This window comes from Hemiscyllium ocellatum, chromosome 25, assembly GCF_020745735.1.
Source record: "Hemiscyllium ocellatum isolate sHemOce1 chromosome 25, sHemOce1.pat.X.cur, whole genome shotgun sequence".
Lineage (NCBI taxonomy): Eukaryota > Metazoa > Chordata > Chondrichthyes > Orectolobiformes > Hemiscylliidae > Hemiscyllium > Hemiscyllium ocellatum.
In genome coordinates, this window is record NC_083425.1 from 20,121,161 (window position 1) to 20,137,357 (window position 16,197).

The window sequence follows — 16,197 nt, forward strand, 5'->3', positions numbered from 1 at the left end:
GTACAGGTAATTGGTTAGGTCACTGTTGGATTATTGCATGCAGTTCTGGTCTCCTTCCTATCAGAAAGATGTGGTGAAACTTGAAAGGGTTCAGAAAAGATTTACAAGGGTGTTGCCGGGGTTGGAGAATTTGAGCCATAGCGAGAGACTGAACAGGCTGGGGCTGTTTTCCTTGGAGTGTCGGAGGCTGAGGGGTGACCTTTATAGAGGTTTACAAAATTATGAGGGGCATGGATAGCGTAAATAGACAAAGTCTTTTCCCTGGGATAAGGGAGTCCAGAACTAGAGAGCAGAGGTTTAGGGTGAGAGGGGAAAGATATAAAAGAGACCTAAGGGGCAACTTTTGCATGCAGAGGATGGTACGTGTATGGAATGAGCTGCCAGAGGAAGTGGTGGAGGCTGGTACAATTGCAACATTTAAAAGTCATTTGGATGGGTATATGAATAGGAAAAGTTTGGAGGGATATGGGCCAGGTGCTGGCAGGTGGGACTAGATTGGGTTGGGATATCTGTTCGCATGGGCGGGTTGGATAGAAGGGTTTGTTTCCGTGCTGTAGTTCTCTATGATTTTATGACTAGCTTTCGGAGCACTGCTTCTTCATCAGGAACCCCAGTTTTTTTTAATATTTAAGGATTTACTGTAAAGGTTCTTCATGCCTTGAGCTGCAGCCCATTTTTAAGTGTGCAAAGTTCTCAAGCACTCATGCTGTACACTCTTGTATGGACAATAGATGCTATTTTTAAGATATCCACATGTTTATCTGTAGATCTGGTGCAGTTGATTCTAATTCACTGGTGCACTTGAATTCATCAAAGTTGTTTGGAAAATGATGCTGATGTTGAAATAATTGTTAGTCTGACATTTCTCATCTCCATAAGACATTCTATGAATTGATTTTATCCATAACACGTAAGTTATGTGAAAACCAATTAAAAACCAACCTTCCGGAACATTGTTAAAGCTTTGTTACGGAAGGACATAACTATATTCAGAAAAGTTTGTTTTAATATGGGGTTGCAATGAGCTAGTGGCATTATAGCTAGATTAGTAACCTGGAGAGCCAGGCGATGTTCTAGGTACTTGTGTTTGAATTCTGCCATGGCAGATGGTGGAATTTGAATTCAGTAAAAATCTGGAATAAAGTGTCTATTGATGACCATGAACTATTGTCAACTGTTGGGGGGAAAAACCCCAACTGATTCGCTAATGTCCTTTGGGGAAGGAAACTGCCATACATGTGACTCCAGACTCACAGGATATGATTGACTCTTAACTGGGGCATTCATGGCCATGATACAACATCCTGTGAATGAATATAAAACCAAAGTTTTGGTTATTAATTTTTCTATTGGTAATTCCAACATAACAAAATGTTGCACATAATCTTTCGACAGCTTAGTTCTTTGTTCTTCCTATACTCTTTGTCACAAGATGCAATTTTGGTGTCATGAACCCCAGGAAGCAATGGTGGAACTCGGACTGAGTGCTAACATTTGTGCTGTTCCTTTTGGAATCGTGGGTGTGGTTGAATGGGAAGATCTTTTAAAGCTGATTCCTGTTACGATTAAAGCCCTTGAAAAGGCAGCTCCCACCAGTCAACCCCTGGAGTTCTTAAATTGCTCTCATGCCTCCCCACCCTTTGTGTTCTTGAATGGCACCTTTTGTGCCCTTGTGTCATCAAACATCGAATAGTACAGCATAGGAGCAGGTCCTTCAGCCCACAATGTTGTGCCGAATCTGATGCCAAATTAAACTAATCCCTTCTGCCTACCCAGTTGGGAAGTCCTTGCTTCAAATGTGATAACTGCTAGCAAGTGACTTTTTTTTGAAGGTGGGAACAATAAAGCTGGTTTTGATTTTATCAAAATTGGTTTGCATTGTGGATGAAGTTTTATCTCTTAACATTACCTTCCCTATGGAAGACAAAGTTCTACTTTGTTGAATGAGCTTTAGCTGGGCTTTTAATAGTGTATTAAGTTTGCAAATTACTGCTGAACACCATCACCTTGGAAAAGAGTGTTTCAAATTTCCTACATGTCAAGTTCCTCCAATCTGATAAGTTATGCTTCTAAAGCAAATTTTACTTTTGTTTTGTTATTTCAAATCTGTCATTTGTTAATTTCATTTACATGTTCAACTCATTATTCTGTCATAAAAATAATGTTAAAATTCTAAATGTGGGGATTCAGGGGCTTCTATTTCCTGACAAGCTACCTATAAGAATACTTAAATGTGATTGGCTGCTCAAGTCTGCTTGCTAACATCACTGTTGCTACATCCCTGTTACGTTCCCTTAAATTGTTGGTTGAAATAAACTGACAACAAGGAAACCAAAGTTTCCTCTTAGAACTTGCAAATTTGTTGTGGACAGTTTTCTTCAAAGTCGGTGGCTTTGTCCCGACCACAAAAACCAGCCCAATCTTTTGGCTCTAACCTATTCCAAAGGATTTGAACGAACACATTTGTCAAGTACATCTACACGGAGCATTTTCAAGTTTTAGCTGTGTTTTTTTTATTTTGTACATCGCCATTTCTCTATTTCAGAAGGAATATTTTCAGTTAAATGAGAGGAAAGATCTGAAACTGAAGTAATGAAGATAGAGAAAAATGCTGGAAATGGGAGGGTTAACAAAAAATATAAGAAAACATTATGAAAATAGCAATGGAAGGCCAGTTAATACGAACAGAAGTGATACAAAGTGAAAATGCTGTTTTTCTTCTTTAAATGCAGTGAACAAACATCTGAATTAGGCCGTTCAGTCTCTGTAGTGTACTGTACGATTCAGTAAGATAATAGCTGATCTGATTGTCACTACAACTGCATGTTCTGACCAACTCAGCTATACAAGAATGCAGAAGGGTTTGGCAACTTCACATAAAATTAAAATTCAGCTGATTCCACATTTTTAAGCATTGATGCTAGACAGTTTTAATAAAAAGAAATACGTGAAGCTCATCATGGAAATCGTTCCCACAGAAGTATAATTAATGCAGAAATTAAATTGGTTAGTTATCTTTTGAAAGTGTTTGTATTTTTATTTGAATGATTCAGTCATTTTCTCCAATGAGAAGTCAGTGTGGACCAGGCATGTGGATAAATGGTAATAGGGCACTCCTAGGTTAGGGAAGGGGAAATCAGCATCAAGGCTACTATTCCTCAAATTATCAATTATTTGTTATGTTTTCTGCTTTACTATCAACACTACTTCATCTGATCCTGCATTCAAATCATTGGTATGTAGTGAAGACAAGGGGGTCTCAGTTCAGGATCTTGTAGGAACCCTTAACCACATCCAACCACTCAGAAAAGTTAAACTACTATTCTATTTGCTGATCAGTTTTTAAACCAATGAGTTATCCTTTCTCTGTTTCCATATTCCTTATCATCTTCTGTGTTATGCTTTGACTCAAAGATTTGCTGAAGTCCATGTACACAACATCCACTGCATTTCTTCCATCTGTTCAAACCGCCGCCTGCCTGAAGACGATACTCGATTGCAACCTTCCTTCCTGTTTACTCAGCGATTTTGTATATAGCTGTGAAAAATGTTCTCTTAAGTAGCCTGTAATTACCCATATCCCACATCAGGTAGAACAGTGGCTCAGTGGCTAGCACTGCAGCCTCAAAGCGCCAGGGACCCAGGTTCGATTCCTGCCTTGGGTGACTGTCTATGTGGAGTTTGCATATTCTCCCAATGTCTGTGTGGGTTTCCTCCGGGTGCTCCAGTTTCCTCCCACAGTCCAAAGATATGCGGGTCAGTGGATTGGCCATGCTAAATTACCTGTAGTGTTAGGTGCATTAATCAGAGGGAAGTTGGTTACTCTTAGGAGGGTCGGTGTGGACTTGTTGAGTCGAAGGGCCTGTTTCCACACTGTTGGGAATCTAATCTAAAGCTCTTTTTGAAATAAGTAACCTTTGGTCACTCTCCAGTTCTCAGGCATGCATGCACTCTCTCGAACCCTGAGAGAGAGCTTTTGTGGCATTTATTACTCTTTCATTTACTTCAGGATCATTATATATAACTTGTTGGGTTCTAGTGTTTTCTTCTTTTTCTTAATACTGTAAGGTTATAAAGTCATTGAGTTTTTACAAATAGAAAGAGGTCCTTCTGACCATCATGTCCATGTTGGTCATCAAACATTCGCCTGTTCTAAGTTTACGACACTTGGCTCATAGCCTTGTATGCTATGGTATTTCAAGTGTATATCTAAAAGGTGTTCAATGTCTCAGAAGTTCCTGCCTCTACCATCCTTTTAAGCAGTGTGTTCTGGATAGTCACAATCCTCTGCTTGAGTTTTACTCCCCCAAAATCTCCTCTTAAACCTCCTGTTCCTTACCTGTCATCGCTGGTTATTGATCCCTCTACAAAAGGGAAACAATTCTCCCTATCTGTGCTGTCAAGGCCCTTCAGAACTTTGTAACCTTCTTTGCTCTGAGGAAAGCTGTCCAAAGGCATCTAATCTCTCTTCTTAGTTGGATTGCTGCCGCCCACACAATATCCCAGTGAACCTCCTCTGCACCTTCTCTAATGCAATCGCATCCTTCTTACCATGAGGAGGTTTGCCACACAATGTTTCATTACTTTTGTAAAAATTCTTGCTGTGCTCCTATTTCACACAATGGTTTCGGTATATCTAGGTCACACATTGCACAGATGATCAAAGTATCTTTGATTTTGATCTAACTGTGTAAGTCCAGACCAAATCTCAGGAAAAGCTCCTTGCTAGCAGGATATTTTAATTTCTCACTGCCGTCATCCATGTAGTTTCTATTTTGAAACTAGCTGAGATTGCACAAACCTATTTTACGTCAAACTTTGGCTGCCAACAGAGACTCTAGACATGTGAAAAGACAGAGGGTTAATCCACTGGCATCAAGTGCTCAGGTACTTACTTGTATTTACTATGTGATAGGTTTCACTTTTAAAGGTGAGTTTGAAAATGGCCATGTGGAAACTATAAAATTAGTGGCTGTACTAGTTGCTAGCTGTTAAAAAGTCTGAAATTCATTCCTTTGTAGGGTGTCTCGATCAGACTGGTTTTCAGCTTGCCTGGAATTGTGGCTAATTATTTTATAATAAATTGCCTCAAGTTTGCTTGCAGTTGCACAAAGTGATTATTTTTGGCAGAATGGTCTTGTTCAGTCTGATTTTAAACCCCAGCTAGTATTAAGAAGGTTTACTAAGCAAATGCAAATCATTATAATTTATCCTCCTCATGATGTATGGGGAGAGTAGAGAGTTTCCCATTTTTAGTCACTGTGAAAGATAAAAGTTGCACTTTATACAGGCTGCAGTTTTATGGTTTGTTTCATATAAATATATTTTAAAGTCCAGCTTTTTCAATGATTTGGGGTCATCATTCTTACCAAAAACCAGTTCAAGGCGCACATTTTTCTCCAGTTCCTAGTTAGATATTGCACGTGTGAGAGATGTCAGAGTAGTAATCTGTTTTAGTGCATCACCTAGTGGTGTATATATTATTCACATTCTTTGTGTCTTTTATGGACAGGCAAAATGAATTGGGTTTAAAAGTTAAACTGTTGTCCAATTTTACACCTTAGAATTTCGCCATGTTCACTTTGCTGATCAGATATGTGTCCCATTTGAGTGCAGCAGTTTAGACATTTCCTGATTTTTTTTTTAAAAATGGGAATTATATATGTAAATAGCACAGTATGGGTGTAACTTTCATTGTATGGGTCTGTTCTCATGAGAGCATTGAAGTAAATCACTATTGTTGGTTTCAAAGAACCCTATAGATATTGTAATGAAATAAGAAAATACATTTTCCTAATTATGAGCCCAATTCAATTTACAAGTTCTGTATCATTTTGCAGCCTGTCTGGAAAATGCCACCATAGTGTGTCAGCAGGGTAAAGAGCAAATCCAATCCCTCACAGTGAATTTTAACCACACTGTGATAGGGAAATGGGGAAAATTAAATTGCCTTGGGTTATGTCTACAGGGCTATTGTGCTGCTTCTGGAATTGTTAACTTGGGATCAGCTGTTTAGGCAGACGTTTGGGCAGAGGCCAACTGAAGTGGAGACATCAGCTCACAACATCTGAACGGGTGTCTGAGAAAATGGACAAAAGCCAATTATTGAATCAACTAATCTGTTCAAGTTACCAAATGAATTCCTTTGTTTGATCACCAATAAACTGTTCTGTAGGTCTGATCTTTGTTTTTTTTTAGAATCCCAATGTATAATCTATGAATTGCGCAGCATTTAAATTTAGAGATGATTGGTACATTTACCAGACAATATGTAAGAACGTGAGAAAAGCTGCAAGACTTGTAGGTATCATTACACTCAAAAAGAGGTAGCAGATCAGCTAACAGCAGGAAGTTGCACAGTTGGTTACTTTTCCTGCTGTAACTTTAAGACAGTTGTTTTGGTTTCTGCTGCTCTGATATTTCACTCTATCAAATACTGAAAGCAATTAAATGTTTGGTCATTTCTAGCAATTTTTATGTTATTTGCTTCAATTGAGTGAGGCCATAATGTTGGTGTGTAAGTAATCTTCAAGCTAATTGTTTTGTGTTTTATATTTGCAACCTGTTGGTTAGTGAAAGAAGTTTAATGATTACTTTGTTACTTCCTCATTTACTTGACACTAAATATAATTTAAAATAGCATAGTATAGCTTTAAAATGTTTAATTTAAACAATAATTATAAATAACTATGACAATTGAAAATACAAATCATATCGAAAATTCCAGATTTATTTTTGGTTGCTAGAGTAGAGATTATTTTTGTAGGACTACACACACTCTGGGAAATGACTTGGAAGTATTTGAAAAAGAACGAGATACAGATTCAGTATGTTTGTTTGCCTGGAATCAAAATAGCAGCAGTCAAGGAAATTGGCTGTTTAGTGCTAATTGGTCATTATTGAGTGTAGTTTTCATACTTGACTGTAAAATTAGAATTGGAGAGTCAAAATGGCACAGCGTCTCTGCAGAAGGTTGTGACATGTGAACAAAGCAATCTGTATTCTTCTCCTTGGCCAGTCTCGGGGGTGGGGGGCGGTGTTACAGACTCATTGGTGACAACACAGTCTGAACCAGGATGTGCTGGGGAGAATCTTTCAATTCAACATTAAATCAGAAAATGAAGTGAGGAGGGGGATGAAAGATGGCATTAAGAGAGAGGGAGATTTTTGTAAATCTCCAATTTTTAAAATCTGAACAATTGAAAGTCTTCCTTTTTGTCGAAGTGAATTTTCAGTGGTAGAGAGATTGGCTGGTATTATCAGAGAATTATTAAATAATTTACTTTCATTTAAGCAAGTGGTGACTGTGGCTAATTTATTAAATATCTGTTGTGTGAGGATCCCAATTTCATGTTCCACATATTTCAATGCAGAATATTAATGAGAATATGGTATAATGCAATTTCAGGAGGAGTTGAAGAAATAATTTGGCATTCACCTGCTTCCCAGTTTTAATTCCACGTGCAGTCACCACAGTTGGCTGTAATGGACATTTTATGAATTGAATTTCTGATAACCTCACTTTATTTCTATTGCAAAATGTGACCGTTAGCTCTGTAAAACTGTTGAATGTCTCATTCTCAAGTAATATTACTTTGAGAAAATGAGTAAAATAGCTCTACATTCATGAAAGCTTCACAAATATTTTCACATTTTTCATGATCTCTTGTATTTACTGAGTATATGTTATATAAGGACAAGACATATATTCCGTCATTGATGTCGCATTGTGTTTTGTTTTCAGTGTGTCCAAAAAAGGTACAAAAGTATTCAATTAGTTATTGAACATGTTTATTTAAAAAATTTCATCAATATCCTGATGTGAATGTAGTGCTTTCATGCAATGTACATGCTACTAGGGGTCAGTTAGCTCTGTTGGCGGACAGCTGGTTTATGATGCAGAGTGATGTCAATAGCGTGGGTTCAATTCTGCACAGGCTGAGATCACCATGAAGAACTCTCCTCCTCAACCACTCCCCTCACTTAATGTGTGGTGATTCTCCAGTTAAACAACACGAGTTGTCTCTCTAATGAGAGAGCAACCCTGTGGTTTGGTCAGACCATGGTAACTTTACATGCTGCTGAGGCGCAATATTACCAATTATTTACTAAAATATTTTTGGCGTATCATAATGAGAGTAGAACAGTCAACAGTGAGCATGATGATTTTGACAGTTTGTAAATGCCATGTCACTTTCTTTAATTCAGGGTCCATTTTATTTCCCTTTTGAAGTATTGTGGGATTTTGTCCTTTTGAAATGGGTGACACAACGGTTAGCACTGCTGCTTCACTGCACCCGGGAGCAAGGTTCGATTGTAACATTGGGTGACTGTTCACGTGGAGTTTGCACATTCACCTGGTTGTCTGAGTGGGTTTCCTCCTGGTGCTTTGGTTTCTTTCCACAATCCAAAGATGTGCAGTTTAGGTGGATTGGCCATGCTAAATTGTCCCATAGTGTCCAGGGATGTGTAGAATGGGTGGATTCACCATGGTAAATGTGGGGATACAAGTTTAGCTGAGTGGGTCTGGTAGCGATGGTCTTTCGAGGATCAGTACAGGCACAATGGGCTGAATCGCCTCTACCTGCACTGAAGCGATTCTATGATTAAGCACACTGTATAAAAGTGAGTCGTAATTCAATTTATTTTTGTGCAGCAGAAGAGGTATAATCTGAATTGACTTTTTCAGGCTGCTGGTATGTAGTAAAAATGTTTGCTTTGATCTGCAGAAGTATATTAAGCCATCTTTTTAATCCTTTTTCTTCCATTAGGCGACAGAACAATTATGAAGTGGTTCACTGAAAGAGGTGACAGAAGGTGATTGATTAACTGTTAATATTGTCCAAACTGAGAACCCTTAGAGGTTCACTTGAACACCATGGCTTATAGTGTGGACTTACATATAGATGCTGCTGATGCTATCCCAGTGTTTAGGTGAGTAATTTTATTTTTGTGGAGAGTTACTTACTGCTTCTGTGAAAAATTGTATTTGCTGCTCCTCCCTTTTTTTAAATGCTCCATTCTAGATACTCCAACGATTTCAAGTAGGATTATCATTCCAGATCAGTGTCCAACTATAAATAATGGTATGGATCAAACTACACTCCTCAAAGAGATCATTATTAATCTCATAGGCCAGACATTATAGACAGAATGCTTTGTGGCCTGGATTTATTCAAGATGGCAGCATGTCACTGCAAGCAGATATTCTATGGAGAAAAGTGATGTAATATTGCAACGGTTGTTTTAACTCTGTAGTGAAGTTTTATGTATTTTTGGTAAGAACTAGGGTGAATGTTTCTCTTTAAGGTATCTGGTGAACTGAAGGTCTTTAATAAACATTCCCTGAAATGTTGCACATTTTGTTTCTTGCGTCTTTCCCCTTACCCCCATCACTGGGTTGGGCAATACATCCAGACTTAAGCTGTGAATGAAGTACTCTATTAAAGAATGAGAAATCTTGTCCATGTTTTATTTCCAACCTCAAATTCCTTCCTTGTACTAATATGTGTGCTCTCATTTTATTGATATTATTGTCGTCAGTTTTCACAGAATGAATGCAATTTGTCTTTTTCAATTCCTCCCTTTTTGATTTGGTATTTAGTTTTAGTAATGGTGCAATGACTTCTCAGCTTTTTGCAGGTCCTATTTGTCCCTAGCTAATGCTTGAATGAAAAGGGAAGTGAACCACCGAGGTAATTTTCAAAAAGATGTTGGGATATTTTGGCCAATCATGGATTTTGGCTTCATTTGGCTTAAAAGTGGATTATCTTAAGGAAGTCACCAAATGGACTGAGGAGTGGCAGATGGAGTTTAATTTAGATAAATGCGAGGTGCTGCATTTTGGAAAAGCAAATCAGGGCAGGACATATACACTTAATGGTAAGGTCCTGGGGAGTGTTGCTGAACAAAGGGACCTGGGAGTGCAGGTTCACAGTTCCTTGAAAGTAGAGTTGCAGGTTGATAGGATAGTGAAGAAGATGTTTGGTATGCTTTCCTTTATTGTTCAGAATATTGAATATAGTAGTTGGGATGTCATGTTGAGGCTGTATAGGATGTTGTCTAGGAATATTGCGTGCACTTCTGGTCTCCTTCTTATCGGACGGGTGTTGTGAAACTTGAAAGGGTTCAGAAAAGATTTACAAGGATGTTGCCAGGGTAGGAGGATTTGAGCTATAGGGAGAGGCTGAACAGGCTGGGGCTGTTTTCCCTGGAGCATCGGAGACTGAGGCATGACCTTATAGAGGTTTATAAAATTATGAGGGACATGGATAGGATAAATAGACAAGGTCTTTTTCCTGGGGTCGGGGAGTGCAGAACTAGAGGGCATAGGTTTAGGGTGAGAGGGGAAAGATATAAAGGAGACCTAAGGAGCAACCTTTTCACGCAGAGGTTGGTGCGTGTGTGGAATGGGTTGCAACAGGAAGTGGTGGAGTGTAGTACAATTACAACACTTAAAAGGCATCTGGATGAGTAGATGAATAGGAAGGGTTTAGAGGAATATGGGCCAAGTGCTGGCAAGTGGGACGAGATTGGGTTGGGATATCTGGTCGGCATGGACGAGTTGAACCGAAGGGTCTGTTTCCGTACTGTACTATGACTCAAGATTACTTCTGCAACTGTGTACTGAGAAAACAACTCTGATTTTTTTCATCTCTGCCTGAAGTACATAAGGATCCAGTCAGCCAATCCAGGACAATTGATGATAAGTGGTGAAATTACTTGTTGTGGTTCTGCTCGCCGAGCTGGAAGTTTTTGCTGCAAACGTCTGACTACTGCGACCCTTAGGACTCATAACAGCACACAAGCCAACATCCACGCTCAGACAACAACTCACTAGAACAAAGGACCCAATACCCAGCATGAGCCAAACTAACGTAGTTTACAAAATACCATGCAAGGACTGCACAAAACACTATATAGGACAAACAGGAAGACAGCTAACAATCCGCATCCATGAACATCAGCTAGCCACAAAATGACACGACCAGCTATCTCTAGTAGCCATACACTCAGACAACCAGCAACATGAATTTGACTGGGAAAACACCACTATCATAGGACAAGCCAGACAGAGAACAGCCAGAGAATTCCTAGAAGCATGGCATTCATCCCCAAACTCCATCAACAGACACATTGACCTGGACACCATATACAAACCACTACAGCTGAAACTGACACCCGGAAACGGCAAGAACATCCATCAACAGACACATCGACCTGGACCCCACATACAAATCACTGCAGCTGAAACTGACACCCGGAAGCGGCAAGAACAAACCAATATAAATACCGTAAGAAACATCAAAGCAGCGCTTCACACGAGGCTCCAACAGCACTGATGATGTTCCCTAGCCAGGGAACGAAACGTTTGCAGCAAAAACTTCCAGCTCGGCGAGCAGAACCACAACAACGGATACCCGAGCTACAAATCTTCAATCAGATTTTAAACACTTACGGGTGAAATTACAGATGTAATTAATGTGCACCAGCAGGGTGTAAATCAGATTTAAATCAGAGGCCATAACTCAATCAAGTCTAGCTAAGCACCAGAGGTGATAGTCTTCATCCTTTCTGTCGTAATGTTGCAAACTTCCTGTCTGCTGTTTTGGCTGAATTATCTCTACCTGACAGACTGACCTTTTGAAGGTAAGTCTTTATTTCAGAAGACTTCATGGACAGAAAAATTACTAGAGAAACAAGATTTTGGCACACCAGTGAAAAATGTGTTTATCTATCCTGCTGCCAGAAGCAGCTACATGTCAAAATTCCTTGGAACAACATCATTTTATTTCTGTATAATTAACCAATATTCCAACACCCCCCACTCCAAACCAAGAAAAAATCTATACGTGTTTGTGCAATATTTTCCTAAAAATAAGGTCTGCAAGGAACTGCATTTATAGGAGTTCGTTGATTCATATATTGTTGTCTTCTTTGGCCTAGCCAATATCCAATGTCTTATTTCTAGGGTGGGGGAGTCAAAAACTAGAGGCCATAGGTTCTAGCTGAGAGGAGAAAGGGACCCAGGAGGCAAATTTTTCATGCAAAGGGTGGTGTGTGTATGGTCTGAGCTGCCACAGGAAGTGGTAGAAGCTGTACCATTACAACGTTTATAAGGCATGAGTATAGAAAAGGTTTAGAAGGATTTGGGCCAAATGCCGGCAAATGGGACTAGATCACTTTAGGATATCTGATGAGCACGGACAAGTTGGACCGAACAGTCTGCTTCTGTGCTTATAACTCTATCGCTTCAACATCTCGCACTTAAAATTTATGAATATGTGTTGGCAAATTCATCCATTATGAGTATGTCTGGTTTACTCAATATTTATTTTATGAAACCACATGAGGCACAACAGAACCCCACAGCATAAATCATGCGTCAATAAATGCGTCTAGCATTCATCCAAGTCATAATATTCTAGATTACTTTGTAATTAGATCTCACTTCGATTTGAGTTGGCAATTGATTTTAGCTTCAGCCACAAGAAATCAGCTGCTTCTCGAGAAGAAATCATGAAACATTTTATTATTTTGAGAATGTAATAGGAGTGGTACTTCCAATGAAAAATTTCTGTGTTTTTAATTCCAGTGACGATGATCTTGCTTCTCCTGATTCTTGTTTTGACGAAGAGTTGGTCCACAATTCCTTTGCCAATCTCATCTCTGAGCAGAGTGCCCTGGAATCTGAGCCATCAGTAATGATTGAGATGGCAGGTCTGCCTGGTGCAGGGATAGGTAATAAAGTTTAGAGAATTTCACTGTTGTTCATGTGTTATAAGTCAATAATTTCCTCTTTCTTGTTCATGTTTACACCCTAATTATTATAATTGGAATTACATTTGATAGAATTAATTAATAATGCTTGTTGTCTTTCTATTTTTTTCTCCGTTAAGAACTTGAATTTACATAGCATCTTCAGTCACAGTGTAAAGTGTATGCATCAGAGAGGAATAATCATACCAAGTTAATTGCTGAGCCAAATAACAAGGATGAATTAGGGACATATTACTAAACTCCTGGTTAAGGATGTAGGATTTTAAGGAAGGTGTTAAAGGATGGGATGTAGGATGGAGAGGCAGACAGGGCTCCGCAAGTAATTCCAAAAACAAAAGCTCAAAAGGCTGATGTCGTGGTTGACCTGGGGGCAACAGAAGGACATACAAAATGGCAGAGTCTGAGGAACTATGAGGACTTGAAGAGCTGGAGGCTAGGGCGGCACAGTGGCTCAGTGGTTAGCACTGCTGCCTCACAGCACCACGGTCCCAGGTTCAATTCCAGCCTCTGGCAACTGTCTGTGTGGAATTTGTACATTCTCCCTGTGTCTGCATGGGTTTCCTATGGGTGCTCCGGTTTCCTCCCACAGTCACAAAGATGTGCAGGTCGGGTGAATTGATCATGGAAAATTGCCCGTAGTGTTAGGTGCATTAGTCAGAGGGAATATAGGCCTGAGTGTGTTACTTTTCGGCGGGTCGGTGTGGACTGGTTGGGCCGTTGGGCTGAAGGGCCTGTTTCCACACTGTAGGGGATCTAATCTAGAGCAGGGTTCAGAGTTAGGAAAAAGACCAGATTGTGAAGAGATTGAACCTGAGGATGAAAATGATACATCTGAGATATTTGGGGCTGAAAGAGAATGCAAGCCAGCTATGGCAAAAGTGAAGGGTGAGCCTGATAGATTGCCAGTCGAAGAGTTTTGAATGATTTTGAAGTAAACGGAGGAAAGAAACCCCAACCAGCAGAGTATTGAAATAGGTAAGGTTGGAACTAAGAATGGCTTTCAGCTGTAGATAGACTATGGAAATGTATATTCGGAGCAACTGGGTAAAGAAAGGGTAGGTCTCCACAAGGACAAAAGAGAGTGTGTGTGGGTGTATGTGTGCACGTGCACGCATAGCCAGAGAAGATGGGTGAAGTTCTTAATGAATACTTTGCTTTGGTATTTACTAAGGAGAACAATATGGATGATGGTAAGGTTAGGGACGGTTACTTTGATATTCTAGGGCATGTCAATATTTAAAAGGAGGTGGTGTTCAATGTGTTGACAAATATGAAGGTGAGTCAATCTTCAGGGTCTGATGGGATCTATTCCAGGATACAGAAAGAGACATGGGAGGAGATTGCCTGGGCCTTGACAGAGATCTTAGTATCCTCTTTAGCCACAGATAAGGTCCTGAAGACTGGAGAATAGCCAGTGTTGGTGCTTTATTCAAAAAGGGAAACAGAGATGCTCCTAAGATAATACGTCAGTGAGCCTTACATCAGTGGTCGGCGCATTATTTCAGAAGACTTTAGGGCCAGGATTTACTCAAATTTGAAAAATAAGGACTTATTAGGTATAGTTGGCATGGCTTTGTGCGGGAGAGGACTTGCCTCTCAAATTTAAATGAGTTTTTTTGAGGAATTAATGAAGATGATTGATGAGGGTTAGGCAATGGAGGGACTTTTCTAAAACATTTGACAAGGTCTCTCATGGTAGGCTTCTGCTCGAAACATCGACTCTCCAGCACTTCGGATGATTTCAATGAAATGTCGCTGCTCTGATCAATAAGTTTGCAGACAACATGAAAATTTGTGAAGTTGTGGCCAATGAGAAAAGTTATCAAGGGATACAGCAGGATATAAATATGTTGGAAAGTGAGGTGGTGAAATGACAGTTGGTGTTTAATCAGGGCAAGTGTGAGGTGATGCAATTTGGGAGGTGAATGCAAAAGGAAAGCATACTTTAAATGGAGAGCCCTTAGGAGTATTGATATACAGAGGGATCAAAGGGTGCAAGTCTATAGTTCCCTGAAAGTGGCAATACAAGTGAATAATATAGTATAGAAGGTATACAGCTTGTTTACCTTCATTGGTTGGGGCTTTGAGTATAAAAGTTGGCATGTCATGTGTAGATGTTCAGTCAGTTCATATTTGGAGTATTGAGTGCAGTCTGGTCACCACAGTATAGGAAGGTTGTGGAGGCTTTGGAGAGAATGGTTTAATAGGATATTGGTTGGATTGGAGTGTATTAGTAATAAGAAGAGATTGGACAAACTTGGATTATTTTCACTAGAGCTTTGGAGGCTGTGGGACAATCTGCTAGAAGTATATAAAAACGGGAGATGTAGTTAGGTTGATTAGTCCATCTTTTTTCCAAGGTGGAAATGTCAGATACTAAGGACATAGGTGAGAGGTGAAAAGTATAAAGGAGATTTGTGAGAAAAGTTTTCTTTTTTGGGTGATCGGTGCCCTGGAATGGAATGCTGGGGAGGTGGTAAAAGCAGTTACAATAGCAACATTTAAGAGGCATTTGGGCAGAAACTTGAATAGATGAGGAATAGAGGAATATGAACCATGTGCGGGCAGACAGGTTTTCGTTAGACTGACATCATGGTGGGCTGAAGGGCCATGACATGGGTGAAGGTGGGAAGTGAAAGTGAATGAAGGCAATATTTGTGATGGAGGGCATTATGGGGTTGAAAGTTACAAAATAAAATGAAATGAATTTTGGTTATGTTGGTTGTCACAAATGGTTGTATGTTCTGATTTTGTTCAGAAAATGTAGGTTATATCAGATCACCCCCTCGTGCACAATGCAAGTTCAATGATGACTGCTATGATCCTGCTACGTTGAAAGTGCTCTCCTTCATGCCCAGCAGAACTATAGGTGATTTAAAATTTCTTTTCATTATACTAGTTTATTTGCATGAATTGTATTTTGTATCACTTCACATAAATATCCTCAACTCTCTAAGTAGTACAGGAGGATAATAAAATATGAAGCAAAGTTTTACACAATATACAATAGTTTGACCAATGCATCACTGATGTAAATAAAACCAGACTACCATATTCTCTTATCAGGTTACTTTATTAGAAGTGTTTTTGTTTTCTACTTTTGTAGTAATGATACTTCATAAGCTTGATTTCTAGAACTAGGTTGTCATATTGGGCTTGGGGACTGCAAGTAGAGCCATTTTATACCTTCATACGTGAGGTCTGTTGCCTCTGCCCATATCCGCCATTTTCTGTTTCCTGGAGAAGTAGCTTGTGCAGGGTTGGCTTTCCCACCTCTGAGTAGAGATGATGTGGGAAGTTGAGAAATGGTACCAATATACAGGACGAAGTGGCTTTTCTGAGGATAATATATAGTTAAAACAGGGCTTGGAAGGCAATATTCACAAACCCACTGGGCACTTGCTCAGATTGAGTAAT

At 39.5% G+C, this 16,197-nt stretch overlaps 1 protein-coding gene across 4 annotated transcripts in view; it reads left to right on the top strand.

Moving 5' to 3' along the window:
• The window catches only part of LOC132828008 (transmembrane channel-like protein 6), a 99,388-nt gene that overhangs the window by 39,862 nt on the left and 43,329 nt on the right, over positions 1-16,197 (top strand). For all 4 annotated transcript variants that reach the window (XM_060844872.1, XM_060844871.1, XM_060844874.1 and 1 more), the window contains 3 exons: positions 8,772-8,934; positions 12,596-12,741; positions 15,539-15,649. In XM_060844872.1, the coding sequence (XP_060700855.1) occupies positions 8,879-8,934; positions 12,596-12,741; positions 15,539-15,649 (313 nt within the window). In that variant the 5' untranslated portion in view covers positions 8,772-8,878. The remainder of the gene's footprint in view (positions 1-8,771; positions 8,935-12,595; positions 12,742-15,538; positions 15,650-16,197) is intronic.